At 48.4% G+C, this 27625-nt stretch overlaps 2 protein-coding genes and 1 long non-coding RNA gene across 13 annotated transcripts in view; 2 read left to right on the top strand and 1 right to left on the bottom strand.

The window, feature by feature from the left end:
- The first annotated feature begins 1623 nt into the window (after positions 1 to 1623).
- On the top strand, positions 1624 to 15304 carry PSMA4 (proteasome 20S subunit alpha 4). 2 transcript variants are annotated; one of them, XM_042987830.1, is made up of 9 exons: positions 1624 to 1723; positions 3056 to 3081; positions 3324 to 3366; positions 3754 to 3916; positions 5402 to 5479; positions 5983 to 6071; positions 6515 to 6645; positions 7389 to 7512; positions 14981 to 15304. In XM_042987830.1, the coding sequence occupies exons 2-9, from the start codon at positions 3079 to 3081 to the stop codon at positions 15184 to 15186; spliced, it is 837 nt and encodes a 278-aa protein (XP_042843764.1). In that variant the 5' UTR covers positions 1624 to 1723; positions 3056 to 3078; the 3' UTR covers positions 15187 to 15304. The 2 variants fall into 2 exon arrangements, with proteins under 2 accessions (XP_042843764.1, XP_042843765.1); XM_042987831.1 differs by lacking the exon at positions 14981 to 15304 and adding an exon at positions 8623 to 9016.
- LOC122239339 lies at positions 4062 to 27625 on the bottom strand. 2 transcript variants are annotated; one of them, XR_006218308.1, is made up of 6 exons: positions 27540 to 27625; positions 14376 to 14413; positions 11949 to 12013; positions 5095 to 5188; positions 4760 to 4886; positions 4062 to 4240 (listed from the first exon to the last, which is right to left on the bottom strand). It is a non-coding gene; the product is annotated as an uncharacterized LOC122239339 (long non-coding RNA). The 2 variants fall into 2 exon arrangements; XR_006218307.1 differs by lacking the exon at positions 4062 to 4240 and having other exon boundaries at positions 4548 to 4886.
- Positions 24642 to 27625, top strand: part of CHRNA5 (cholinergic receptor nicotinic alpha 5 subunit) — a 59435-nt gene continuing 56451 nt past the window's right edge. For 4 of the 9 annotated variants that reach the window (XR_006218306.1, XR_006218305.1, XM_042987825.1 and 1 more), the window contains exon 1: positions 24642 to 25096. Coding sequence is in view for 2 of the 9 variants with exons in the window: in XM_042987825.1 (XP_042843759.1) it covers positions 24970 to 25096 (127 nt within the window). In the remaining 7 variants the exon portion in view is untranslated. Of the gene's footprint in view, positions 25097 to 25133; positions 25936 to 27316; positions 27416 to 27625 lie in introns of those variants that run through there. The other 5 variants (XM_042987824.1, XM_042987827.1, XM_042987822.1 and 2 more) reach the window with 5 other exon arrangements.

Here is a 27625-nt window from a genome sequence, read left to right as displayed (position 1 = left end):
GCCTCTTATAAATTGACCTCAGATGCCTTTCTGCCTTCACTTCCTTTTTGGTCCTATTTATTCTGGCCAGACTGAACTGGTCCATCCCAAACTTGTCAGGCTCATCCTTTCTTCTGCCTTTTTATCTCAACCGATCTGTCTTCTGTTGACCTGAGATTCTGCCTCTCACTTAAAACTCTGAGCTAACACTTGCTTAATTCTACAGAATGAACTAAGGTGGCAGGAATCCTCGGTGGTTCTGAGTTAGTTAACATCACCTGAGGATGCCCTCAGAGCACCAGCGGTCTGGGTGGGGCCTTTTGTCATTTTGGCTCCTGTCCTCGTGTGCCCAGGAAGCAGAAATGACAGGAAAGGCCTCAAAATACAACTCATTCCCAGGCAGCCTCCTCTTCAAAGTGCAGATCCCCCCAGGGGCGCCTGGGTGGCTCAGTCGGTTAAGCGGCCGACTTCGGCTCAGGTCGTGATCTCGCGGTCCGTGAGTTCGAGCCCCGCGTCGGGCTCTGTGCTGACAGCTCGGAGCCTGGAGCCTGTTTCCGATTCTGTGTCTCCCTCTCTCTGACCCTCCCCTGTTCATGCTCTGTCTCTTCCTGTCTCAAAAATAAATAAATGTTAAAAAAAAAAAAAAAAGTGAAGACCCCCCCCAGTAATAACTTTTCACCCAACAGGAAGAGGACAAAATCGCTGTCCTCTGGGCCTCTTCCTGGAGGAGACTAAGAGCACACGACTACATGTGAACCCAGGTCTGGTCAACCCGGGTAACACAAAGAAACTTAAAGGGTGAAGCAGTGGTTCACAGAGGGGCTGAAGTGAAGCTGGATGGGGAAAAGGGCAGGGAGGAGAGACGGGTAACGAACACACGGACAGGACAGCGTCAGTAAAGACAAATGCATGTTGATGTAGGTATTGCCTTAACTAGGGTGGTCCAGCGGATCCTTTTCGACGAGGAAGAAGGTTGAGGAGACCAAGGTAAAGTTCTCCCCAAAGGTGTGAATCCCATCAGAACTTGCTCTGTGTCCAGAAACACCTGTGCCAGCAGTAAGACGACAGATTCAGGAAGGAAGACCGGGAGGTGGGAAGCAGGGTCAAGTCTTACGAGCGTGGCACCATTTGAGAACAGGGCAGGAATAGTTAAGCAATTAACAGGTCCGCACGATTGCTACTGTGACCTTAAAAGCAAAACAGCCAGTTATTTTCCCAACACGCTGTTAGTTAGGGAACCAGCACAGAGTCACAGAGACCGAGGAAGCCGGCAGGACGGGCGAGTCCGCCCCGGGCCCCCCACGCCCCGAGCAGAGCCCCCCACCCCGCCCCGCGACCTCTCCGTCCCGAGGGTGCGCGGCCGCCCGGGAGGGGCGCTCCCAGGGGCTCCCGGCGCCGTTCAGCGTACGTCCCAGGCCTGCGGCGGATCTCGCGGAACTGGAACCCACGGTCACACTGCAAACAGGGCGCCGGGCTCAGAGAGGGGAATTCGCGACGACCACGCTTCCTCCTGTCGGGGCCGCGGCGCCCCGCCCGGCCGCGCGCCCAGCCGCCTGGACCCCGCTCCCGCCCCCGCCGCCAGCGCCGGCCCCGCTCCCGGGACTTCCGGGTCGCGGGGCGCTCTGCGCACGCGCGGGCGCCATATTGGCAGCGGCCACTCGGAGTTGGTAGTGGCGGCGGCGGTGGGTTGTGTCCCGCGAGGAGAGTGTCCTTGTAGGTCTCCACTCTTCCGCGTGTCCCTCTGGTGAGCCTTTGCCCCTGGGTGAGCCTTTGTCCGCGGAAGCCTGGCCGCTCTCCCTGCGGGCAGGGACCACGAGCGACGCGGCGGAGCACTCTCGGCCTGCAGCCGGCACCGAGGCGCCCTGGTGCCATGACTCTGCACCCGCCTCCTCGGCGACCGGCCGGCCGCCGTGGGGCTCGGCTGCGGGGGGGCGCGCGTCCGGGCAGGGGCCCTGCTGGGGTCCATACTTGGATCTCACGCGCACGTCGGGGCCGGGGTCCGGGCTGGGGTCGTAGTCGCGCAGGCGGGATGGAGGTGTCGCTTGGGAGGGCCGGTACTCGAAAGTTGTCGCGCCTGGAGGCTGTGTTCGGGGCCGTCCTTACCTTTCACCTGCCTGTTGTAACAGCCTCGTAACTGCTTACCTTTTCTTCAGTCTCTCTTCAGCCGCCGTGATATTTCTAAATGCCAGTCAGCTCCTGTGCCTCTTAAGCCCACAGTCTTTCAGTTGAGCCCCATTGCTTGGGAGATAAAATTCACAGTTTTTACTTGGGCCCGTGGACCCTTCAGGACTTGATCCCAGCATGTTTTGCCAGTCTCGATTCCCGATGCTCCGGGATTTAGGAAAATGGACTTTGCAATCTCAAGTTTGGCATTTCCATTAACTCGCGCCGAGCCCCAATTTTGACTTTTGCAGGAATAGTAATGGGGAATCTAAGATTACCATCCCCACCTGCTCTAAGTTGGGGCTCTGAATCACTCTGGAGAAAGCGTCAGCCTCTTACCTTGGCATTCAAGGCTCTGCATCTGTATACTTAGCTCTCTAGCTTCTTCAGATTCTTTTAACTTGAGCAGTTTGTCTCTTGCCCATGGAGCTGTCCTGCCTCGGTGCCCTTAGAGCAGGCTTTCTCCTCTGCCTGGACTGCTCTTCCCTTCTCCCTTCTCCTACTTTTTCTCTTAGGCCTAATGGTTCTTAGCCTTATTTCTGCCTCTCCCATGTCTCTCCAACTTGGGTTCATTTTCTTTTGTATTTGTTCCTCAAAGTGTACTTTCTTGATTTTTTTTCTCCCCATCCTGCTTCCTACTGTGCTCTTAGCACCTGTTTCCTCATTGCCTTGTAATTGTCTGTGTCTGCCTCCCTCACCTGAATACCAGACTGTAAACTCTTCAGGAAAGGGGTTGGTCTCACCCTTTTTGGTATTCCAAAATTTGGTATGCATCTAGCATAGTGCCTGGTACACTGAAAATGTTAGATGATGGAAGGGAGTGAACAAAGCAGATTTTTTTTTTTGTAAGTTACAAAATGCTCTTTAAGTTGTAAACTTCATTTTTAATAATGATCTTATTTTCTTTTTACAGGAATTTTACAAAGTTCAGAAAACATGGTGAGTTGATACATATGCCAGCAAGTTGTTGCCTCATAAATCCTAGTGCTTGCACCCGTGGACGCGCATGAGAAAATTGGAATGGAAGGAAAAAGAGCTGGAGTGGTGTCTTCTTCCTTATCGCTTTCTTCCCGTACCCTGAGCCCTGCCTGCCAGCATCTGTTTCATAAGATGGTTTCTGGGCTTGCAGGGATCGGCTTACTTTCGGCGGTAGGAGTCAACTGTATGTTTTTCCTTTGCAGTCTCGAAGATATGACTCCCGGACCACTATATTTTCTCCGGAAGGTAAAAATGGGAATTGTTTAATCTATTTCAAATAAAAAATGTCTTTAAAGAGTTTGACCTGAAAGGAGAAAAAAAATCTACAGACTTTTTTTTTTTTTTTTTTTTTTTTATTTAAGTGCTTTCTACAGCCCACGTGGGGCTCGAACCCACCACCCTGAGATCAGGAGTTGCATGCTTTTCCGACTGAGCCAGCCAGGGGCCCCTACAAACTTTTTTTAAATCCTTGCTAAGTTGTTTGTCCTTTTTGTGCTTTGGACTGATCATGGCCACCAGGTTGGCTTCGTGCCTCACACAGGGGTCACAGTGGGCCTCGTTTGCAGCCTGCAGGGTTGTTGCTGATTCTCTGGGACCAGTGGTGCTTCGCTACTCACTGCCTGTGTCTTGTAGGTCGCTTGTACCAAGTTGAGTATGCCATGGAGGCTATTGGACATGCAGGCACCTGCTTGGGGATTTTAGCCAACGATGGTGTTTTGCTTGCTGCAGAGAGACGCAACATCCACAAGCTTCTGGATGAAGTTTTTTTCTCTGAAAAAATTTACAAACTAAATGAGTAAGTGAGATCTTCGGGAAGGGAATGTAAAATGTCTCCCTTTCTCACTTAAGTGACATTGCACATATTTTGGGAGGCATTCCATGTGACATAGTAAAATTGAACAGTTGTTTTTAACCTCTGAGAATTTTTGTTTTTAATTTACCTTGTTTAAAACCTCCTTGAGGCCCAGGACAATGTGTTACTCTTTTTAAATGCAGAGCCAAGCCTTTAGTGGAGAAACCACATTGTGTAGTGATAAGAGCACAGGCTTGGTAGTCACACAAATTTGGGTTTAGTTAATTTATTCTTCTCTTCTCTTCTCTTCTTTTCTCTTCTCTTCTCCTTTTGTTTGTTTATTTTTTGAGAGAGAGAGAGAGAGACAGAGCGTGAGTGGGGAAGGGGCAGTGAGAGGAGAGGGAGGCACAGAATCCAAAGCAGGTTCCAGGCTCTGAGCTGTCAACACAGAGCCTGACATGGGGCTTGAACCCATGAACAGTGATATCATGTCCTGAGACGAAGTTGGGCATTTAACTGACTGAGCCACCCATGTGCCCCAAATTTTCGTTAAACTCTGTGTGACCCTACACTGATGTTTAACTTCTCTAGGTCTCAGCCCACTAGAGTGGTTATGGCCGTTGAGTGAATAAAATAAATCTAAGTAAACTAGCAGAGTGTCTGGCTTATAGCAGAACCTCAAAGCGTTGTTCAGAGTGACTGCTCAGGAGTTTTGTTGAGTTATATGGACTGTTACCAAACAGCAGCCCTCCTGGAGGTCTGGGAACAGTTTAGCCAAGCCCTGTACATTAGTGAGATTCCGGTACACTTGGGTGTGCGGGGCTTTGCAGCTGGCAGAGAGCAGACCTTCCCTTCGGTGATGGGCCAGATGATCGCTGGTGCAAGGCCTTTCTGATACACTCATCGAAGGAATGTTCTCCCTCCGCGGAGTCACTGTCTGCAGGTTTGCCGGGTATGACCGAGGGTGTGGAGGCTATAGGAGAGTCAGGGCAGACCTCAGGGAATGGGGACAGAGAAAGGAAGTGCACCCTCAGCGTGAGCATAGTCCTGGGTCTCCTAGGCAGGCTTATAAAATACCCTTCCCGCCGGTCCCCTCTCCTTCACCTCCATCAAGCCAGGCCTAGAGGAAAGCACACTGCTACCCGAGGGCGTGAAGTAGCCTGTCTTCCTGTTGGCCAAACCTTTGTTGTCTTTGTGGATGAGTCTTCTTGAGATTTACTTCAGCTTCTTAGTGTTACTCTTGCCCTGTTCACGGAGCAGTGATGGTAACTACGTCTGTAGAAAAATTTAAGAGCGTATTTATTTTTTATGTTGAATGACATCAGTTGAAAGTCTATAAAGATGAAACGTAAGTGGCTTTTGTTGGAAAGTGTAGTGGCTGTGGAGCCAGCATGGTGAATTTCTAACAGAACTTCACTTCTCAGTACTTGTGAATACCCCTCCCAGACATTTCCCTGCTCACTCATCAATGTCTTTCTTTTCCTCAAGGGACATGGCTTGCAGTGTGGCAGGCATAACTTCTGATGCTAATGTTCTGACTAATGAACTGAGGCTCATTGCACAGAGGTATGGTCATAAATAGCGTAATTGATGGTACGTAAATTAGTCTTGATGTTTGCAAGGAGAACTCTTATTTGCAAAGGTGGAAGATGTTAAAAAATCTATTAACTGAAAATTACACAAAAAAAATTTTAATGTTTCTTTATTTTTGAGAGAGAGAGACAGCACGAGTTGGGGAGGGGCAGAGAGAGAGGGAGACACAGAATCTGAGGCAGGTTCCAGGCTCTGTCAGCGCAGAATCTGATGTGGGACTCAAACCCGTGAACTGCGAGATCATGACCTGAGCCGAAGTCGGATGCTTGACTGACTGAGCCACCCTGGCGCCCCAAAAATTACAAAATTTTTAAAGCAAGGGTGTGAAATGTTACTTACCATGCTCTCCTCCCTGCTTCAAATTACATGGACTCTTAGTGTCCTTGTGGCACAGAATTTCTTTTCAGAGGGTATTTTGCTTAGAGTGTATCTGTGTTTTAGGGAAGGTTGTTAATATGCCAATTTCTTTATTCTAGGTATTTGTTACAGTATCAGGAGCCAATTCCTTGTGAGCAGTTGGTCACGGCACTTTGTGATATCAAACAAGCTTACACACAGTTTGGAGGTACTGGACTTTTTGGAAGTCGTGTTCCAGAAAGTTAAACCATTTTATGAGTAATGACCTTTCTGAGGTAGTAAAAAGAAATTGAAATAAGAAAACACTTTTCATACATCCCTGCTTCTTGAACTAATTGGCTTCCACTATGTAGATTGTTATACGTTTTGTTAATAGACCACTGAAAGGCCGTGATGCCATTTTCAAACCTGGAAACAAATTGCTTTTTACATAATAATGAAATTCAGCATCGCTCCTCTGTTCTTTATTCCCTTTCTTGGCTGTGTCCAAATCCCGGAAACGAAAGTGGAAGTTTGGACAGAGCTTATCACCAGCGTTCAGAAAACAAAGCAGTTTATGAACGCTTAACTTCCCAGAGCAGGGCCAGTGCCACTCGCTGGGCTCAGGTAGCAGCAGTGGTGATCTAGATGCTGTTTGTTGTGCTGTTAAAGGAAAACGTCCCTTCGGCGTGTCCCTGCTTTACATCGGCTGGGATAAGCACTACGGTTTTCAGCTCTACCAGAGTGACCCCAGCGGGAATTACGGAGGATGGAAAGCCACATGCATTGGAAATAATAGTGCTGTGAGTATTTTTGTGTTGCTGTAAAATCTAGCAAAAGATCTAATAACCACCACAATTTTGAAGTAGCAGTGAACATAATCTATTTGAAAATAGTTGCCACAACCTTATGTGATATGCAGATACCTTCACTTTCTATTGGTAATGAAGTCGCAGGTAGTGCTACTACTGGGACTTACTGTCTACGTTTATAATGGAAGGAAATGCTAATTTTTTTCTTAAGTTTATTGTTCTGAGAGAGAGGGGGCACGCACGGGGGAGGCGTGGATAAGGAGGGAGGGAGGGAGAATCCCAAGCAGGCTCTGTGCTGTCAGCAAGCAGCCCGATGCGGGGCTCGATCTCAAACTGTGAGACCAAGACCTGAGCCGAAATCAAGAATCAGACGCTTAACCAGCTGAGCCACCCAGGTGCCTGGAAATGCTAATTTTCAGTTAGAAGTCGTGAAAATAAGGTGTAATTTTTTCCACGTCCTAGTTCTCAGATCCTTTGAATTCTATCACAAGTCCCTTGGAGGTCCTGGGAGTCCTGGCTAAAGATCCCATTCATACAGCACCAACAGCCCTGTTCGCCTGTTCCGGGTCTGCCCTCCTGCCATTGAAATTGTGTGTGTTGCTTATAACGCCTGTAATAATTCAGCCATTATTATTCTGACTAGCCATTATTAGCCAATAATTAGCCATTATTACTCCTAAAAAATGTGAGAATTTAAAGAAAATTCTTTGTTGATTCTCCATTATGTTTTATAGGCAGCTGTGTCAATGTTAAAACAAGACTACAAAGAAGGAGAAATGACTTTGAAGTCAGCACTTGCTTTAGCTATCAAAGTCCTAAATAAGACCATGGATGTGAGTAAACTCTCTGCTGAAAAAGGTAATCGATGTCCACTCCTCTGATTGGTTCGCTTGTGTGAGAGAAGCAGTTGAGCAGCTCCTGTGTTAGGCCACCTTGTCAGAGTTCTTTGAAACCTCAACCTTACGAATTGGGTGGCCTTATACCTGTGTCCTAAGGGAGGACACTAGGGCTTAGTGGGGTTAAGTGACTTGACCAAGGTCAAGACCACTGGGAAGTTGTGGGGCCGTAATCCCACAGTACATCCTGAGCCTGAATGTTCTCAGTGTTCATAGCTAGAGATCTGAGTTGTGCTACTTTTAGTTGATAATTGTCTTACCAGCTTCTTGACGGTGATACCTGTGTGTGCGTACATATGATGAAGAACATGCATGTGATTAGGTATTTATACATATGTATCTTATGCTTTTTTTTTTTTTTTTTAATGTATCTTATGCTTTATCCAAGGGATGACTTTTGCAGGAGCTGTGGTATCCTCTGCTCTTTTGAATCTCCTGATCTCTCATGTGATGCCATATTTGCAATTTTAAATACTTTATGTAGCTTAAATCATATAATCACAGAAGACAATATTTCTAAGTAATGTTTTTCAAAAACTATGGTGAATTAATGTATTGATTCTGTTTAGGATAATTTAGCTCCTCTCGTTCCTTAGAAAATGCAATTTACTTGAGGCTGCCCCCTTTTTGTCTAGTTCTACCAATTTCAAGGAGGTCGTACTCCATTTCCTCTGCTCTCAAAATTCCTTCTTTGGTATCAGTTTACTTTTCTCATCTGTGGTCATGGAAACTGCTTTTCATGCCTTTGTTTTAAAAAGAGGTTTCAAAAGTCCATGAAAAATGAGTATAATCACTGGTTAGAGATTCTCTGCACCTTCAGAGGTTCCAACAGGGAGGCTGTGGTTCCATCTGGTCGTCACAGCTAATAGGCCAGAGGGGGGACACTTAAGTGAAAGGGTTGATAGGAACTTCGCAAGATGGGAGGTATTTTATTGCTGTCAGAGTACCCGTGAATCGTACACAGCACACGGCATGGAGAGTGGGGGCCTCGGCTCCAGGGAAGAGCTGGGACTGTTGAGTTTGTTTGCCGAGTGTGCCCGCCTGTAACACAAGTGCGTGTGCTCACTTCCAGTGGAAATCGCCACCCTAACAAGAGAGAATGGGAAGACGGTCATCAGAGTCCTCAAACAGAAAGAGGTGGAGCAGTTGATCAAAAACCATGAAGAAGAAGAAGCTAAAGCTGAGCGCGAGAAGAAGGAAAAAGAACAGAAAGAAAAGGAAAAATAGAAGGAAGGACCATGGGTTTTGTAACTCACCTGGGGCCATTTCAGTGTCCGTGCTGTCCTTTTCACCCTGCGAAAGCTCTGACTTGTTTCGGCTTGTGTGGTGGGAGACCAGGATGGCACCGGCTCGCGTGGGTCCTTGCTGTCTCTGTCCACTCAGATCTTGTATTGACGATCACTCGTCACGGACGCCCCAGTCCCTCCACCCTTGTTTTGGGGAATAAAACTTGGAAAGAATGGAAATGGTGAAGGAAGATATTCTCCGTAGCCGTGATCCCTGAAGGTCCGGGGATCACGAGTGAAATGTACTCTGGCGGCCTTTGCAGTCCCTTCTAGTGAGATGTCACAACTGACGGCGTGTAAACTTCATGCAAAGAGAAAGGCGGGATTGTGCACTCAGGATTTCCTTAGTTGTCCCCCTGCTATTTGGAGACCCCGTAGCCCAACTTGAGCAAAGTCGAGCCAGCCCTCTCTTGGCCTCCAATAGAGCAAGATCCGGTGACGCAAGAGTCATCTTCTTCCCCTTGGTGTTGCCAGCCTGTGCTCTTGGTGGGTAATCATCCTGGGCGTAAAATCGTGTGGGCGCACGTGCACACACATACACACGTGCGTGCGCATAGTTAACAAAGTATGAAAGGCATAATTAAAGGAAACCCTGTGTCCCTACTAAGCAGCCTCAGAAACAGTCCCCGTGAAGCCCCTGTGTGTGCCTTTCAGATCTCACCCCTGTACCCGAGATACATTATGTTCAGTTTATCCTTCCTCTCATCTGTGGGGTTTGTGTTCTGGCTTTTCGCCCCTCCACTCCAGGTGGGCTTAGCAGGTCTGTCAGTCAGAGCTGTCCTTTCACAGAGGGGCGCACACTTCTCTGGCTGGCAGGACGGCCTGTCTCCTCTCCAGGACTGTTCTGAGGAAGCACGTGAGGCCAGGCCAAGCCAGAGTTGATGTTGGGCGCACAAGGAGGGAACGCTGAGGACCCTGTGATGGGCAGGCTGCCCAAAGCCACGTGGAAGGTTTGTGCAAGAGAAATTAGGGCCACAGAGAAAAGTGAAACCAAAGAGAATAGTTTAGATTTGACAGAAGGGATTCTCATTGCCGAGTTTTGCTGTCATTTATGATAACGTTCTTTGACGGAAGTACTGTGGGGCAGTGCTATGTAAAACGTCCTTGTGGGGACCATGTCAGCATCACCTGGGAATTGACTAGAAGTGCAAATTCTGGCATCCCATCCCAGAATGACCGAGTAAAAATCTCGGAGTAGAGCCCAGCAGTCAGTGTTAACAAACTGTGTGTTCTGCGCATACTAAAGTTTGAGAATCCCTGGGAGAGCTTTTATGCCTCCTGTGCCCAGGCTGTACTCCGTATCCATGGAACCAACCTCTGGGGTGGGACCCTGACAGTAGCAGTTTTTTAAATACCACCCTCCACTCCACTCCCACCAGGGGCTTCTGCCAGGGATGAGAACCAGCGCACCCGGCCATAGCTAACCCATCTCGCCTGTTGTCAGGCAATCAGACGTGGAATCTCAGCCGAATCCCTACCACTGCTCTTAGGGAATAGCCATTTCGGGTGCTTTGTGCACACTAACCTCGTGTTCATGCTAAGGTGTTTTTTCAACCCACCTTTGACAGTGTTTTTTTTTTTTTTTTTTTTTAATGTTTATTTTGAGAGAGAGAATGTGAGTGGAGGAGGGGCAGAGAGAGGGAGACCGAGGATCCAAAGCAGGCTCTGTGCTGTCAGCAGAGAGCCTGATGCGGGGCTTGAACCCATGAACCGTGAGACCATGACCTGAGCCGAAACCAAGAGTCAACGCCTAACCGACTGAGCCCCCCAGGTGCCTCGACGTAGTGCTTTTTAAATCTAAATTGCCTTTTCTTTTTGTTTTTAGAGATCATGTGCAACTGGGGGAGGGGCAGAGAGAGGGACAGAGAATCCCAAGCAGGCTCCATGCTGTCGGCGCTGAGCCCGTTGGGCTCCATCCCATGAAACGTGAGAACATGAACTGAAACCGAGTCGATGCCTGAACAAATGAACCCCCCCCCCCCACCAGGCTCCCCTAGGTTTCCTTTTACTCTAATTTATACGGTGGGATGCTGTTACTCATAGTAGCTTTGTTCTAGAAGTTCATTATGAACACTGAATCAGCAAGTGCTGAACCGTGGCTCCTGGGGAGACCCCACGGAAGGTGCCTGTGAGTCTCTGGCCGCAACTCTTGCGTCAACCAATCAATACGTAACTTTGTTTTATGTCTCTCTTTTAAAGACCTCTTAATACATGTTGGTAATTCGTTAATCTTGAACTCAGGGCCAACAGCCGCAACACTTAAGTGAAGCTTGTCTAGTGCATTTCCTCTGTAAGGCTTAGCAGCCTTCCTGCACTTAACACTAGCCAGCGCTTCAGCACTATGCTTAGGGGCATTTCAGCACAATCACCGACAGCACAAAGATGGGAAAACTGTGGCGCAAAATAGAGCTAAAGAAAAACACTGGTTTACAGTGCCAGAGCTGAGGCGCGGGGGCAGTGTCCCCTCTTTTGATCTCAGCTGGGAACATGCACGTCAGGCAATTCAGATCATTGCACGCCTGCGGTGACGTGGGTTTGGGGTCACAAGCAAATTTGCAAATGCAGAATCTAATGAGGATCCGCTGTGTGATGTAAATCGACCCTTTCAGTCCCGCTGTGCACAGACGCAGGTAGATGGTTTGCCCGGCAGGGACCCTGTGGCCACAGTCCCACGCTGACAGTTTCAGCAGCCTTGTGACTGGTCTGCTTCCGTTTCCTTCCTGTCCTTCAGTTCCCGGGATGGCAGCCACTGTGGTACCGCTTTGCTCGAGATGCCGCGGTGGCCGTCCTTCCTGCTCAGGTGTCCTGTGTCCGGCCCCACTGCTGCCCTCTCCTCCACCAGTGCGCCCTCCTCACACTGTGTGCGTCTGGGTGAGCCTGGCTGTTCCCTGAGAGACCAAGCCTCGTCTGCCCCAGGGCCTCTGTTCTTGCCAGTCCCTCTGCCTTGAGGACACCCTTCCCTGGGAACGTCCGCATAGTCTGCTCCCTCCTGTCCGAACGTCCTCTTCTTGGGTCTTGGGCTATGTCAGGAGCAGCCACTCCCCCACGCGCTCCTCCCTCACCCTCCTGGGTGTTCCCCACGCCCTCGTCACCGTCTGGAGCGACTGCTTACCATCCGTCTGCGCCGCTGGAATACAAGCTTCCGGAGCAGGGGCTTTGGCAGCTGCGTTCCGGTACCTGGAAGGGAAATGGGCACGTAACTGTTAGGCTTCAAATAAGGATTGACGAATGAGTGGTGGCCCTTGGTTCGCTGGAGTGAAATCCTAAAATGCACTCCTTTTCCATCCAGGTTAGTAGAAGTGGGTTTTCTATACTCTGACCGCCCCTCCAGCACTTCCTATAGTTGTGGCCCCTGCAGAGGCTGTAGGGGACGAGAGCCCACCCTGTTTACCACCACGTCTGGAGCAAGTCTTCAGAACTTTATCCTAATGACGGAAAGACCTTAACGGATGCACCCTTTTGTTGAAGTAATTTCATGCTGGGGGAAAAGTAAAAGATGGGGGCAGGGCGGGGGCTGCCCTAACTGGTTTTTTCCTGCACCAAGGCTGACTAGCCTAGAATCTCTCCCACCCTCTTCTCTCCCTCCGCTCTGTGGCGTATTTTTAGCTCTGGTTTCCAGGGCCTTGCCTGGTGCATCCCGAATGTAGCTTAGCAACCATCGGGAGAACATGGGCTCTTTCTCACGGGCACGACCAATGCAGGAGAGTCTTGATAGGAATAAGTAGAAAACCAAAGAGCTAAAGGTTTAAAATCTTGATTTCATTTGGGTGAGTTACAAATCGTGTTTTTAAAAATAAATCATGTGGGGGGGGGGGAAATGTGTTCCTGTGTATAATTTGGCTTCCGTGTTTTTCTTAATCAGAAAATAAGCAAGACTCCAATTTCTACAGTCTGGCACTTTGAAAGCTCCATGAAAGTATTTGTCTTAGCAGTGCAAAAATATTCCACGTTCTGAAAAAAAAATCACAAAGTAGTTTCATTTGTATTCCTATTTACCATGTTCCTGGTAATTTTAGGTGATGGCAATTTGTGGCTGAGTAAGACACGTCCTCAGTTATTAATGTGCCGTTTGCAGGACAGGCAGGGCTGTAATCAAGCGCTTGCTAATGTGGACACGTGCTCGACCCCTGGTGGCTGTGAACTGCGGCGAGGGCGTGAAGGCCTGGCAGGGGACAGCTTCCCATGTTTATGGAAAGCCTGTAGCTGAGCAGAGCTAGAGCAGAGCTGCTCGGGGGAAGATGATCAATGACCAGAGATGAGGTTGGACAAATGTACACCAAAGAGACCAGAGAGCTTCGCAGATCCTGTGAGAGATTTGAGTGAATCAGGGACCCAGGTTACGCTCTAACTCGAGTCCGGGAGCTGGATTAAGTGGCAAGAGACAAGGAGGGAGACCAGCTGGGAGGCTTCAGAAATGGGGGGAAGGATGAGGGTCTCGGTGGTAAAGGGGACAGAGGAGGAGGAGTGCCCCGGGAATGAAGGATGAGAGAGGAGGAGGAGAGCGTGATCCAGGCCTCCGACTCCCGAAAGTAGTTACGCCCTGAGCTAAAAAGGCATCGAGAACACGGTGACCTGTCCCTAACCTTGCTTCCATTTTTGTTGTTGCTTTGGCCTGAGACGGAGGAGGCTGGTAGAAAAGAACCCTAAACAGCGAGTGAACCCATGTCAGCTTTGCCCCCTTTCTCTTCCAGAAAATTTTTTTTTCTTCTTCCGAGCTCTGCCCATCTCCTTGTCCCATTTCCTGTCCCGGCACTTAACTTAGAAGCTCATCCGCGTTACAGCACCTTCTCATTTTAGTGTTTACAGTTTTATTTTTAATGCTGATAACCGAAGGGTTTTTTGTGTTTAGGTAGGCAAAGCTCTTAATCGTGTATATTTCTTGCTAGTATGATACACATAAAGATATTGTCCACCCCAAAAACACTAATTTAAAGGAATACATGCACCCCAATGTTTACAGTATCACTATCGACAGTAGCCAAATTATGGAAGCAGCCCAAATGTCCATCGACTGATGAATGGATAAAGAAGATACGGTGTACACGTACAATGAAATAGTCCTCGGTGATGAAAAAGAATGAAACCGTGCCATTTACAACAGCATGGATGGGGCGAAGTGAAATAAATCTGTCAGAGAAAGACAAATACCATATGATCTCACTTGTATGGGGGAATTTAAGAAACAAAACAAATGAGCAAAAAAGAGAAACCAAGAAACAGACTCTTCACTACAGAGAACACAATGATGGCACCAGAGGGAGGTGGGGGGACAGGTGAGATAGGTGAAGGAGATTTAGAATATGCTTACCTTGGGGCGCCCGGGTGGCTCAGTTGGTTGAGCCACTGACTTTCGCTCGGGTCATGATCTCGTGGTCTGTGAGTTCGAGCCCTGCGTCAGGGTCTGTGCTGACAGCTCAGAGCCTGGAGCCTACTTCAGATTCTATGTCTCCCCCTCTCTCTTCCCCTCCCCTGCTCACACTCTGTGTCTCTCTGTCTCTCAATAATAAATAAACGTTAAAAAAAAAAAAAGTATACTTACCTTGATACACTGAGTAATTGAATCTCTATATTGCATACCTGGAACATAAAACACTATTTTAACTACACTGGAATTAAAATTCTTAAAAAAGTTTAAGTATGTACACGTTCCTCTAGTAAATTTGTGGTCTTACCACCTTTATCATAATTTGAAAAATATAATTGGTATCTTTTTAAAAGTCAGTATTTAGGGGCACCTGGGTCTGGGTGGCTCAGTTGGTTAAGCATCTGACTCTTGATTTGAGCTCGGGTCACGGTCTCGTGGTTTGTGGGATGGAGCCCCGCGTCGGGCTCTGCACTGACAGTGTGGAACCTGCTCGGGATTCTCTGTCCCTCTCTGCCCCTCCTCCCTGGCTTGTGCTCTCTCTCTCAGAACAAATACATAATTAAATAAGTCATTATTTAAATTATGCAACTTTAATTCTCTTGTTCAGACTAATTTTCTTGAGTTAACTCAGAATTAGATGAATACTTACCTTTCTTTCACACATTTATAGGGACGCTAATAAATAACAGTCACCTCAGCTTTATTGAGAGGTAGTTCTTATATTCCATGCAACTCGCCCATTTGAAGTGCTCACTGCAGTGGGTTTCGTTATCTTACAGAGCCGTGCGGCCAGCACCGGTCAGTTTCAGAACACTTTTGCGAACCCAAACAAGCCCCACGCCGCTTTGTGGTCACCCCAGTCCTCCAGCCCCAGGCAGCCGCTGGTCTGCTCTCTGTGTGTGCACATCGGCCTGTTCGGGACGTTTCATGTGATGCAGCTCTAGAAGCCGGTCTGCGGGCGTCTGGCGTCTTCCACGTGCTGTAGTGCTGCCAGGCTCACCAATGCTGCGGCAAATGTTGGAAATCCACAGCTTACTAGATAAGGGAAATAATAGCGGGAGTCTGTGTTTGTTATTGCCGAATAAATGTCCCTCGTGTGATTACACCGCATCTTGTTCATTCATCGGGTGGCGGACGTTGGGGTTGCCTCCGATTGAGGGCTGCTGTGAACACTCATGTACAAGTTTTGTGGGGACTTATGCTTTCCTTTTTCTTGAGTATGTACCCAAGTGGAATTGCTGGGTCATATCTTGGTTTACTTTTAATCCATCTTTGTACCAGACATTCACATTAGTGATTCACATTTTAAAAGGAGTCTGCCTTCCCCTATTTTCACCTATAACAGCCCCATGTAAATGGAAGGTGGACTGACTCTTGAGTGAATGTATATGAATTTGTTAGTTACTGTTGAAGTAGGTCTCACGGTTGGAGAGGACTTTTGATTCCTTTCATGTTGGCAGGAAGAATTTCTTCTCTAAGTTCCTTTATACCTAACACTAGGAAAGGCCAAGTCTTTGATTCTGTACCGAGAGCCTTATGTAATAGCATTCTCTGAAAAATTCTGAATCATACAGAATGAGAGAATCCAGGGTAAATTGTCTTCTGAGTCCTGAGCAATCTAATGACTGACTTTTCTGATTATAATATGCTCGCTTTGGAAAATGCACAACAGATTAAATAGAAATCGCCCGTATGATCTTCCTTAGGGTTAGCCACTGTTAACTCTCTCACTGGTCCAGTTTAGATGCTGACTTTAGATGGTGGACTGTGGCAAATTACCGGCCATCTATTTAAAAATAGTCTCCAAAAAAACAGTCTCAAAGAAGAAATTAAAATATGTTTTTTTTTCCTTCTCACTGGTCTTCGAAAGTATTTTGAAGTCTTAGAAAACCCTTTCTTGTCTACAGACATACCATCCTGAACGCGCCCGATCTCGTCTTACCTCGGAAAACCCTTTCTGTATACCACAGCAGAAAGTATCGTTTGTGAAGTAAACAGTATGTGTCAGTTACCTTATATTTGCTAATTCTCATAATAACCTTATGAAACATTTATTATAATTACAGCACTCAGTTATTGAGGGCCCACGACATGCTTGGTGATTTAGGAGCAGTCTTTCTATTGTACAGCTGAGAAAACCAAAGCTCGGAAAAGGACAGTGACTTGTGCCCCCACACAGCTCCAGTGCCCCCAGGCTGTCCCTGCCATCCTGGCCTGGGCTTCCGTGGTGCCTCTCGCATCTGTCCCCCTTCACTGCTAGAGTGACCTTCATGTGACAGTCAGAGCACAGAGCGCATGCCATGACCCTTTCACTGGTTTCCCATCAGAGAACGTCACAAATTTACAGGGATACAAATGAAGCTTAAGCTTTGGAGCCCCTCACTTGTGTGCCCCTTCCAAGGCCCCAGGGAAGGACCCTAACAGTGTGTTCTCATGCTGACCTGCTTATGAAGTTTGCCGAAGTGAGATCTTTGGAGTGCAATTGATGAGTGCCACTGTCTATTTCCAGAGACTTCCCCTCCGTTTTGCAGTCTTTGCAGTGGTCAAGGCCGTAAAGGAATCTATTTATTCTCACTTTTGCTAATCATCCCACCGTAGAAATGGCTCCAGGGCATTTCCTTCCAACCTCTACGCCAGCCTACTCAGCATCACGACGGGAAGACGTCGCCACATGAACGGCCTCTTCCGTGATATCAGTCATTGGAAGTGTCTGGACAGGGGGAGACAAACAAGGCTGGATGGCCTGCGTCAGAATCTAGTGCACGGCAAAGTCTTCCGGTGTTCAGATGTGCAGAACTATAGGCTGAGGATTCAGTTCTCAATGCAAAACAGAAGAAAAATTACAATATAGGTGTGTCAGTTCGTCAAACCCAGTAGCTTTCCAGGCACTGCAATATTTGCCAACTTTTTAAAGACGTGTAGTTTATTGAGTCTTTTAAAATTCTAATTAAATATCCAATTTCATGCCCAAGTTTATATTTCTACTATTGTATTCTTTTGCTTTAAGAGGACTCCCACCCAAATAATATGATAATTTTCAGTATGAACCTGGGTCACCACTGCTCTCCGTTGTCCCAAGAAGGAAACCCATTCTCTTCATTCCGACCTCTCCTCACTCCCCCATCTTGATGATTCACCTCTGTCCTGCCCTCACACCAAGTTCTCTTCTACCTTAGGGCCTCGCCCAAGCTGCCCCTTCATCTGGAATGCCCCCCCGCCCGACACGCACCGGACATGACTGATGTTTTCTCTGTCTCCTAGCTCAGGCCATCTCCCCAGAACCCTCACCCCAACCGCATCACTTTCTATTTTTTCCCTCAAGAATTCTTAGCAAATTCCGAAATTATTTTGTTTATTTTCTGCCTTCCTCCCCTCAGCAGTAAGTTCCCTGAAAGCAGGGACGTATCTGTCTTGTTTACTACATCATCCCCAAAACTGGGCATGTGGTTGATTCCCAAATATCTGTTGAAAAAATAGCTAGGAAGTGACAGGGCGAGAATCCAGACTCATGTTTATTTGATATCAAAGATCAAAGGCTGTGCATTTCCCAATACGTCACCATTTTTCTGTGTTTCCTGTCTGTTATCCCAGAGCACTGGGGAGTGACTGAGAAGATCATATGTAACCAAGGACCCAAATTTCCTTTGGCATGCAGGTGGCTTCAAGTATTCTTTAGTTTTCAAAAAATTGAAAACACCTAAATTTAATCGGGCATGTTCTAGAAGGACAAGGAAAGATTGCATCTCAGGTGAGACAGCTGTGGAACTGGAAGTTACCAAATGATAACCGATTGTTGGAGACTTGGATCAGGTGGCTTAGAATTAGGTTAAAGATAATCAATTCTCTGGGACAATCATGTCATACATTACTCTAACCTTCAGAGGGAGCTTTTTGAATTGCCAAAAGATGCTCATCTGCTCTTGCTTCTCCTCCATATACAAAAACTTGACATCGGTTGGCTTCGTCTGGGAAATGAAGCTGGATGGGAAAGCCCACCCTTGCTAAATAAATATGGGTGATCCCCGAACATATTCTAGAAACTGCTCCATTTGGTTTCCTTTTATCCTCATTTCCCTAAAAGCCTGATATGGCAGCTTGCAAATTACAAATGAAAGTGAAATCTATTTAATTTTGAATTTTTTTGTGTGCTTCTGAGTTTCAGAATGTCCTACTATCCCTTGATTGGAGTGGGAATAATCTGGAACAATTAAATTGGCAAGCATTAAACTAAATTCTAAGATGGCAGTTCTCCTGGTTGGTGTTGTAGCCACAAATTTCTGGAGCATTTGTGGTCTATACCTGCAGTATAATTTGTCCTGTGAACTTATTTTTGATATATGTAGCAGTGTCTATAAAGATCTCTCAGTTCCTGAATAGAAAGTGAGTGGCATACAGGTTGTATGTTTGGTAAGAATAGTTAAATTCTACCTTTTGCACAGAATTGAACATTTACAATTGTATCTTGCAGACATTAAAATAGGGGCATAGGGGCACCTGGGTGGCTCAGTCCAGTTGAGCGTCCGACTCTTGATTTCGGCTCAGGTCATGATCTCGCAGTTCGTGGGTTTGAGCCCCGTGTCAGACTCTGCGCTGACAGTATGAAGCCTGCTTGGGATTCTCTCTCTCTCTCTCTCTCTCTCTCTCTCTCTCTCTCCCTTTACCTCTGCCCCTCCCCCACTTGCTCTCTCTCTCAAAAATAAATAAACATTAAAAAAAATAAAGACAGGGGCGCCTGGGTGGCTTGGTCGGTTAAGCGTCCGACTTCGGCTCAGGTCATGATCTCACGGTCCGTGAGTTCGAGCCCCGCGTCGGGCTCTGTGCTGACAGCTCAGAGCCTGGAGCCTGTTTCAGATTCTTTGTCTCCCTCTCTCTCTGCTCATCCCCTGTTCATGGTCTGTCTCTCTCGGTCTCAAAAATAAATAAACGTTAAAAAAAATTTTTTTTTTTTTTTAAATTTTTTTTCAACGTTTTTTAATTTATTTTTGGGACAGAGAGAGACAGAGCACGAACGGGGGAGGGGCAGAGAGAGAGGGAGACACAGAATCGGAAACAGGCTCCAGGCTCTGAGCCATCAGCCCAGAGTCTGACGCGGGGCTCGAACTCACGGACCGCAAGATCGTGACCTGGCTGAAGTCGGACGCTTAACCGACTGCGCCACCCAGGCACCCCCAAAAAATTTTTTTTTTAATAAAAAAAAATAAAGACACTGTCCTAAAAAATAAAAATAAAGTAGGGCATAAATTTATTTATTTTATAAATTTATTTATATATAAATTTTATATATTTATAAATTTATTTATTTTATTTTATAAATTTATACTAATATGCCACCTATGAAGAAGAGGTCACTTAATGCAATAAATATTTATATATAATGGGTTGTGCTTATTTAGTATACAAATGTTGAGCTTAGGTATATTTAAGTAATTGCAAATCTGCTGAAGAAATTTATCTACAGAAATCCATATTTGTATTTTTTCACTGTAGAAATTTTTATTTTTTAGCAGCTTTATTGACATAGCATTGACATATAATAATAGTATCTATGGCACCCAACTTGATGTTTAATAAATGTATACATTGTGAAATGATCACCACGATGAAGCTAAGTAACCTATCTAGAACCTCTACGTGGTTACCATTGTGTGTGTTGAGAGGATTTAATTAAGATATATCCTTTTGTATTTATGTTTTTAAATTTTTTTAAATGTTTATTTATTTCTGAAAGAGAGAGACAGAGACAGAGACAGATACAAGCAAGGAAGGGCAGAGAGAGAGAGGGAGACACAGAATCCCAAGCATGACCCAGGCTCTGAGCTGTCAGCACAGAGCCTGACGCAGGGCTCGAACTCACGAACCGTGAGATCATGACCTGAGCCAAAGTCAGACACTCAACCGACTGAGCCCCCCAGGCGCCCCTTGTTTATGTTTGTTTTAAATGAAAAATTCTTTCATGATGTGATTCATCACTCTCACATGTAAAAGTTATGACATTTAGGGGGCATGGGTAATTGTACTGCACTTTCTTTAGGTGGAAAACAGTATGTTTATTTGTAACAAGAGCTGATATTTGTCCAGGGTATCTTAATGTGTGTGTGTGTGTGTGTGTGTGTGTGTGTGTGTGCGTGTGTGCGTGCGCGCTATTATTAAAGTCTATTGAGACAGCTCAGTTATATATATGGTTTATATTTTTGTGATATGTGATTTTATGCACTACTATTCAGCTATTACAATCTAATAAAATATGGCCAATTACTTTTCTTTCTTAAAGCTCCATATATTAAAATATGTCTGCCCTTTTACATTTTGATTACAGCCATTGAAATAGCCCCTGAAAAGGAACTTTTATTTTTGTATCATTTCTTTTGAAGGATTGAATATTAATACCCTATCAATACTTGCTTTTTTTGCTTTAATCTGTGAAAACATTTAATTTCAGCAGGAAAATTGACAGCATCCATTTTTATCTTTAATTAACTTTTCAGTTTGGCTTTCATCTTAAAGGCTCATCGCAGAATTTATCACCAAACTGCAGTGGAAATGCTGAATGGGAGATTTAGAGAATCTGCCTGGCCTTGCATTTAGCTCAGTTGACCCCATTATAAGAAAGGAAGTCAACAACAACATCGGTGTGCAAGACGACTCATCGGGTCAGTCCACTTGCAGATGACAAGGCCTGTCCGACTCCTGGTTCCCTTCCTGGGTGCTCTTTTTTCCCTGCAAAGCACCAACAGCCCTTTGTTTAGGGGTTTTGTGAGTGCAAAAGCACGTCAGAGAATAATTGCCCCATAAAAGGTAACGGCTGCCAGCTACTGGACACTGGGCCAGTGGCTGAGCCCCTACAGGCTTCCTCTTCTGCCTCCAGGTTTTAAGGCACTGCTTAAAAGGTGGGGCCCAGAAAGAGAAATTTCATGTAGAATGGTTGTCTCTGAAGCCAGTCGCCTGGGCTTGAGTCCCTGCTCTGAGATCTTGGGCAAACTACCCAACGTTCATTTATTGAACCAGTAAACATCTTGAGCATCTATGCGTGCTCTATGTACGGGGCACACACTAGTGAACACCACAGACACAGCCGCTGCCCTTTGGGAACGAATTTTCTATTGGAGAAATCGCATACCGACGGGTGTGTAATCACAAGCTGTGCTGGGTGCTGAGGGGAAGTGTAGAGAGTAACAGGCAGAGGGAGTGGAGGACCCGACTTACATAGGCTGCTTTTGTCTCTCAAGTGGTGACAGTTCTGCTCACTCTTGGAGGAGTAGGAATTAGGCAGAGCAGGGGAGGTGGGGGTAGGGAGAGAGGGGCAGGCAGAGAGAGCAGGTGTGGGAAGGGCCTTGAGGGGACACTGCTGGGTGGGTCCTGCAAGGGGGAGGAGTGTGGTGTGAAGCTGGTGGGGGCAGCGGGGGCTACTCGGGGACACTGGCATGGATTTGGCCTTTGGCTTCTGTGTTGGGACGATCACTCGGGCCGCCATCTGCAGAATGTGCTAGAGAGTGCAGGGCAGCGGTCTCAGCTGGAGATCCAGCATGGACATTACCACGGCAGTAGGAAGGAGGAGTCGGGCATGAGTCAAGGTGTAGCCAAGGTGAGCAGCACGAAAGGAAAGCGGGTTAGTCGTGCTGAGTGAAGCAGGGCCGTGAGCCAAGGATGCTGTCCAGGTTTTCAGCTTGAGTCACTACTTGGACGGTGATGGCACTGAGTGAGATAGGAAGACAAAGAAGAGACGGTGGTTTGGGACACACTAAGTGACATGTTCGTCGCATACCCAGCAGGACATGCTGGAGCTCAGCGGTGAGATCAGCACCCGTGCATCTGGTTATCGTCAGCACGTGGAAGATATCTACATGCATGAGATCACAGGGAGTGGGGTGTGCACACAAGAAAACTGGTCCCAGATGCGCGAGTGTGCAGTTCCCAGCATGCAGTGAAAGAGAGGGAGCCTGCTAAGAGGACTGAGGAGAGGGCAGACAAGGGTGATACACACACTGCCCTTGTTGTCCTGCCTGAGAACGAGTGCGCAAGTGTATTTAAAAAGTGCTTCAATTATTACATCTCCCCGCTGCTTGGCGAGGTTAATAGGACAATGATTAAACTCCACTTTCTATGGCAAGGCACTGACTGGTAGTGCATATTGTAACCATGAATGAACCTAGATTCTAGTCCCACGAGCTCATTACCTAGTAGAGGACAGAAGATTTATGGAGAAATAGAGAAGAAGATGGGAAGTAGGAAGTGTTGTCAGAGAAATAAAAGTGAAGTGTTTAGGGACTTGATGGACGTGGCTGTGGCTGGGGGACCCGGCTGTGCTTCATGGGGTGAGCGGCGTTTGAGGTGGGTCTGGAGGAAAGGGTGGGTGTGGATGTTCAGAGAAGGGGAGGAGGAGGATGGACGAAGGCAGGGAAGTGTAATACAAATCCCACACAAATCAGAGGAAGTGTGTCTGGGAGGCAGGTGCACTGTGATGACTGTGCAGCAGTCCCTTGGGTCAAAGCTCAGAAAGCTGGCAGACAGATGCCACGTCAGGGGACTTGGTGGCTGCAGTAGCTGCGGTATTAATGCCTTTTGTCAGCCACGTCTCCTAGCAGTGTGAAGATGCCTCTCATCCGAGTCAGGTGCAGCCACTGCGTCCGGCAACTGGGGGTAATTGGCATATCCTTCTAGAAAAAGCCATCCAAAAAGCATACTTTATATTCCATAATTATTTGCTTGGATTGTAAAGCGCCCAACAAATTACTCACTTTGCTTTCACAACCAGTAGTCCTTTTCACAGATTATGTAAATAACCATTGTTCTTGTGGTTATTGATAGGATACCCCAGGGAGGTCCAGGAGCTGCAATTATGCTCGCTGTGGCTGAGCTAACAACCTTTTAATTCTGGTTTTTCCACTGACAGGTACTGTGACCTTCAGCAATTATTCAACCACTCTGTTTCAAGTCCCCCAGCTGTAAAAGTAGAATAACACTTGACTTTCTCAAACACTGTTAGGATGAATTGCATAAGTGTCTGTATGCCCCATATATTGTTCATAGCAAAAGAGAAAGTTGCAGTGAGGGGACGACTTCCTTCCTTCCTATGCAGGAGTGTAATTAATGACTAACCTGCTTATCATCTTATGGATCCCTTTTCTGTGGCCCCTTTGGCTTAGGCAGAGTTGCTTCATTGGATATGGTTTCCATGTTCCTGGTTGTACTTAGACATAGGAAAAAAGTCCTACCTAAATTTTATCATTTGCATTCTTTACAACCAGGTTTTTAAACAGATTTACTGAGTCTGGAGCTTGGTGTCAAATTCCTGCTCACAAGGAGTGTTAGAGGTGTCAGCTCCATAAATCTTTCTGTGAAGAATCAGTGAAACGCTCTGCCACGGAAGTTTAAAGTTAATTTGCCTGAATCTCTTCAGCCAAATGAAGCTTTCGAATCAATTACGAACAGAGAGGATGAAACGTTGGGTCTGCCGAGATAAGACACAGTCCTCCAGCCGTCAGCCCCAATCACCTTCCAAGTGGCTTCGTGTCTGGTGGATGGAGCCACCAATCTTTATAGACCTTCACTGCTGGCCACACTGCGGGGGCTGGGGGGCGGGCAATGGTTACAGATGTTCACTGCTGGCCACACGGGTGGGGAGCACTGGTTACAGACGTTCACTGCTGGCCACGTGGGGTGGGGCAGTGGTTACAGACGTTCATTGCTGGCCACATGGGTGGGGAGCACTGGTTACAGACGTTCACTGCTGGCCACATGGGGTGGGGCAGTGGTTACAGACGTTCATTGCTGGCCACATGGGTGGGGAGCACTGGTTACAGACTTTCACTGCTGGCCACGTGGGGTGGGGCACTGGTTACAGACGTTCACTGCTGGCCACAGGGGTGGGGGGCAGTGGTTACAGGTGTTCACTGCTGGCCACGAGGGGTGGGGCACTGGTTACAGACGTTCACTGCTGGCCACATGGGGTGGGGCAATGGTTACAGACATTGACTGCTGGCCACACGGGGGTGGGGGTGGTGGGCACGGCCTGTGCTGAGGAGCTGCACTTCATTTTTTGGGACGTCTGAAGGAGGGTCTGGGCTGGGCCCTCTGGTCCCCCCGCCTCGCTTCAGAGACGAGGGAGCGGGCAGGGGGAGAGCCAACCCCTCCCCCCCCCCCCCCCCCCCCCCGAGCTTCAGCCAAGAGCTCTGTTCTGGGGCAGAAACTTCCTCCAGTCCGCTGGGCGCAGTCTGTTCGTCTGCTTTCCCCGGGTGGTGAGCACAACTCAGACGTTAGTTGATGGTGGTGAACACAGGGAGGCGGGGGCCTGCCCGGGTCGCCGGAGGCCGGACGTCTCACCGGCCGGCCGACCAGCTGCACCGCCCTCTCGTCTTCTGTTTCCTGGGCCCGAACGCAGGACCCTCTCGGCGGGCTTTCGGGCCCGGGGGCGGAGCCAGCCAGGGGCGGGGCCAGGGGCGGAAAAGGCGGGGCTCTAGCTCGAAGCTGAGCGAGGCCAAAGGCGGGACCGGGAGGAGGGAGGCGGGACTCCGAGCAGACGGGGCGGGGCCAGGGCGAAGGGGCGGGGCCAGGCGCGCGAGCCTCCTCACGCGCCCCGAGCCCGCCGGAATCTTCCCCGCCGAGGTGGCCTCGCCGGCCGGGGTCTGAGGAGCCGAGCGGCCCCTCCTCGGCGGCGTCCGCTCTCCCTCGGCTCCCGCCCGCCTCCCGGCTCCGACCCTCCGGAGCCCGCGTTCCTTTCCCGCGCGGCCGTCGTGAGGCGTGTGCCCGCGTTCCCGCGTGGGTCCCGGCGATGTCGGCGTGGGGCCCTTCGCCCGCGGTCCTGGGTCTCGCGTCCCGCCCGCTCCGCCTCCTCCTCCTGTTTCAGCTGGTCGCGGGGCGCTGGGGCCCGGCCGGCGCGGGGGGCGGCGCGCCTGGAGGTGAGCCTGGGCGTCGGGGGTGGGGGGGGCGGCCGGGGGTCGCGGGGCGGCTCGGGGCCGAAAGACGTTGTCGCAGAGCGCGGTTTTCTGCTGGGGCTTGAGTGCAGTTTCGGTTTAAATGGCCAGATGCGTTCACTTAAATGCCGAGAAGGCCACTTGGGGTTTTGTTCCCTGACCTGCATCACGGCGGACTGCGGGGTGCAGAGCGTACACCTCGGTACAACTTTCTCGGGGACGGATGCCATTGTTCCCCTCGGGCTCTCAGCCGGGTTCACGGCCGGTCTGCGGCTTAGCCCCAGGCGTTGAGATGTGGTCTTCGTCCCCTCGCCGCCGGCCTCCTCCCGCGCTCGTCCCGGCAGCTCGCACGAGGGTGGCAGGTGTCAGTTGTGGACGGCGGGGCGGCCGGCCCCCGCCGCCCCCAGTCCCCCCGCACCCCGAGGTCTTCTTAGCCCCTTAGAACGTCGTGCGTGTTCAGACCCTTTGGGCAGTAGAAACGGCAAAAGAAAACGCTTGCTCAGATTCCCAGTGCTTTGGCACGTTTCAGGGTCCTCCCAGTGTCTTCGGGAAAACTTCGACCGTCGATGCAGCACCTGTGATGTGGTCTAAACACAGGAAAGGTCAGAATGCCCCGGGGGAGGTGAACGCCGACGGTCACATCAGTGTTTCAGTTCTTAGGCGTTAGTTTCTTAGAGGAGACGTTACTCGGGTGTGGGGAGAGGCTTCTCTTGTCTCCAGCTTTTTAAGCTGATTTCCGGTTCTAGGAAGTAATGATCTGGAAGGTGAGAATTGTTTGCTGCAGGACGTACCGCCTCCCCAGACTGACGACAGAGGACGTGGAGGTGATTGAGACATTTGGAGAAACTCCGGGGCGGGGGCGCCTGCGGGGCTCAGGGCGTTAAGCGTCTGGCTCTTGGCTCTTGGTTTCCGGTCGGTCACCGTCTCCCGTCTGTCGGTTCGGCCGCGTTGGGCGCTGCGCGGACAGTGCGGAGCCTGCTTGGGACTCTCTCTGTCTCTCTGTCTCTCTCTCTCCCTCTCGCTCTCTGCCCCTCCCCTGCTTGCCCAGGCTGTCCCTGAAAATAAATAAATAAACATTAAAAAAAAAAACACAAAGATTTTGGAGCCAGACACACCTGGGCTCAAACTATGACCGGTGTATTGCTTGTTTTGTTTGGCTTCCTTTGCAGAAAGGATAATATCGCTTACCTCTGAGTCATCGTCAGAATTAAGTAATAATGTGTGAAATGCCAGGTGCTGTGCCTGACAGTTCCGGAAAATGGTGCTTCCCTGCATCTTTTGCTGAAAGTGGAACTTTTCCTATGTTTTTTTTTTTTTTAAAATAATGTTTATTTATTTTTAAGAGGCAGAGCTCGAGCAGGGGAGGGGCAGCGAGAGAGGGAGACACAGAACCCAAAGCAGGCCCCAGACTCTGAGCTGTCAGCACAGAGCCCGAACCCAGGAAGCATGAGACCAGGACCTGAGCCGAAGTCCCCCGCTTAACCGGCTGAGCCGCCCAGGCGCCCCTTACCTGTTTTATTTTATTTTATTTTATTTTATTTTATTTTATTTTATTTTTTAAATTTTTTTTTCAACGTTTTTTATTTATTTTTGGGACAGAGAGAGACAGAGCATGAACGGGGGAGGGGCAGAGAGAGAGAGAGAGAGGGAGACACAGAATCGGAAACAGGCTCCAGGCTCCGAGCCATCAGCCCAGAACCCGACGCGGGGCTCGAACTCACGGACCGCGAGATCGTGACCTGGCTGAAGTCGGACGCTTAACCGACTGCGCCACCCAGGCGCCCCGCCCCTTACCTGTTTTAATATAAACCATTGCAGCCAAGCATTAGCGAGGGCCAGTGGCTGTGCGTTCCTGCCTGGTGTTCAGTGTTACCGTCAAACAATGAGGGCTGATCAGGTCCTCCTTTCTGCCCCCACGCTACTTAGCAAACGTCTCTTTTAAAATAGCTTTCACATAAGAGACTGTTAAAAACTGAGAACAAACTGAGGGTTGATGGGGGGTGGGAGGGAGGGCAGGGTGGGTGATGGGTATTGAGGAGGGCACCTTTTGGGATGAGCACTGGGTGTTGTATGGAAACCAATTTGACAGTAAATTTCATATATTAAAAAATAAAAAATAAAAAAATAAAAAATAAAATAAAATAGCTTTCATGCGGTATCACTCTTATGTTCTCTTTTCCCTTTTCCCCACACGAGCTCCTTAAGAGCTGGGATCTTTCTTTTTCAGTTTTCATTCCAGTACAGTTGACGTACCATACGACATTAGCGTCAGATGCACAATAGAGCGATTCAAGAATTATGAACGTCAGTCGGTGCTCCTGATAAGTATACCCTTCATCCCCTGCCCCTGTTTCACCTGTTCCCCCCACCTCCCTCGGGTCACCATCAGTTTGTTCTCTATAGTTAAGAGTGCGAACTGGGATCTTACCCTGTTTATCTTCGTGTCTCTAAGGGCTGGCTTATTGTAGGAGTCCCGTAAATGCTTGTGGATGAAAACGCAGCAGTAAAAATCTC

The sequence above is a fragment of the Panthera tigris genome, chromosome B3, assembly GCF_018350195.1.
Source record: "Panthera tigris isolate Pti1 chromosome B3, P.tigris_Pti1_mat1.1, whole genome shotgun sequence".
In the NCBI taxonomy this organism is placed as follows: domain Eukaryota; kingdom Metazoa; phylum Chordata; class Mammalia; order Carnivora; family Felidae; genus Panthera; species Panthera tigris.
This window is presented reverse-complemented; position numbering and strand designations above follow the sequence as displayed.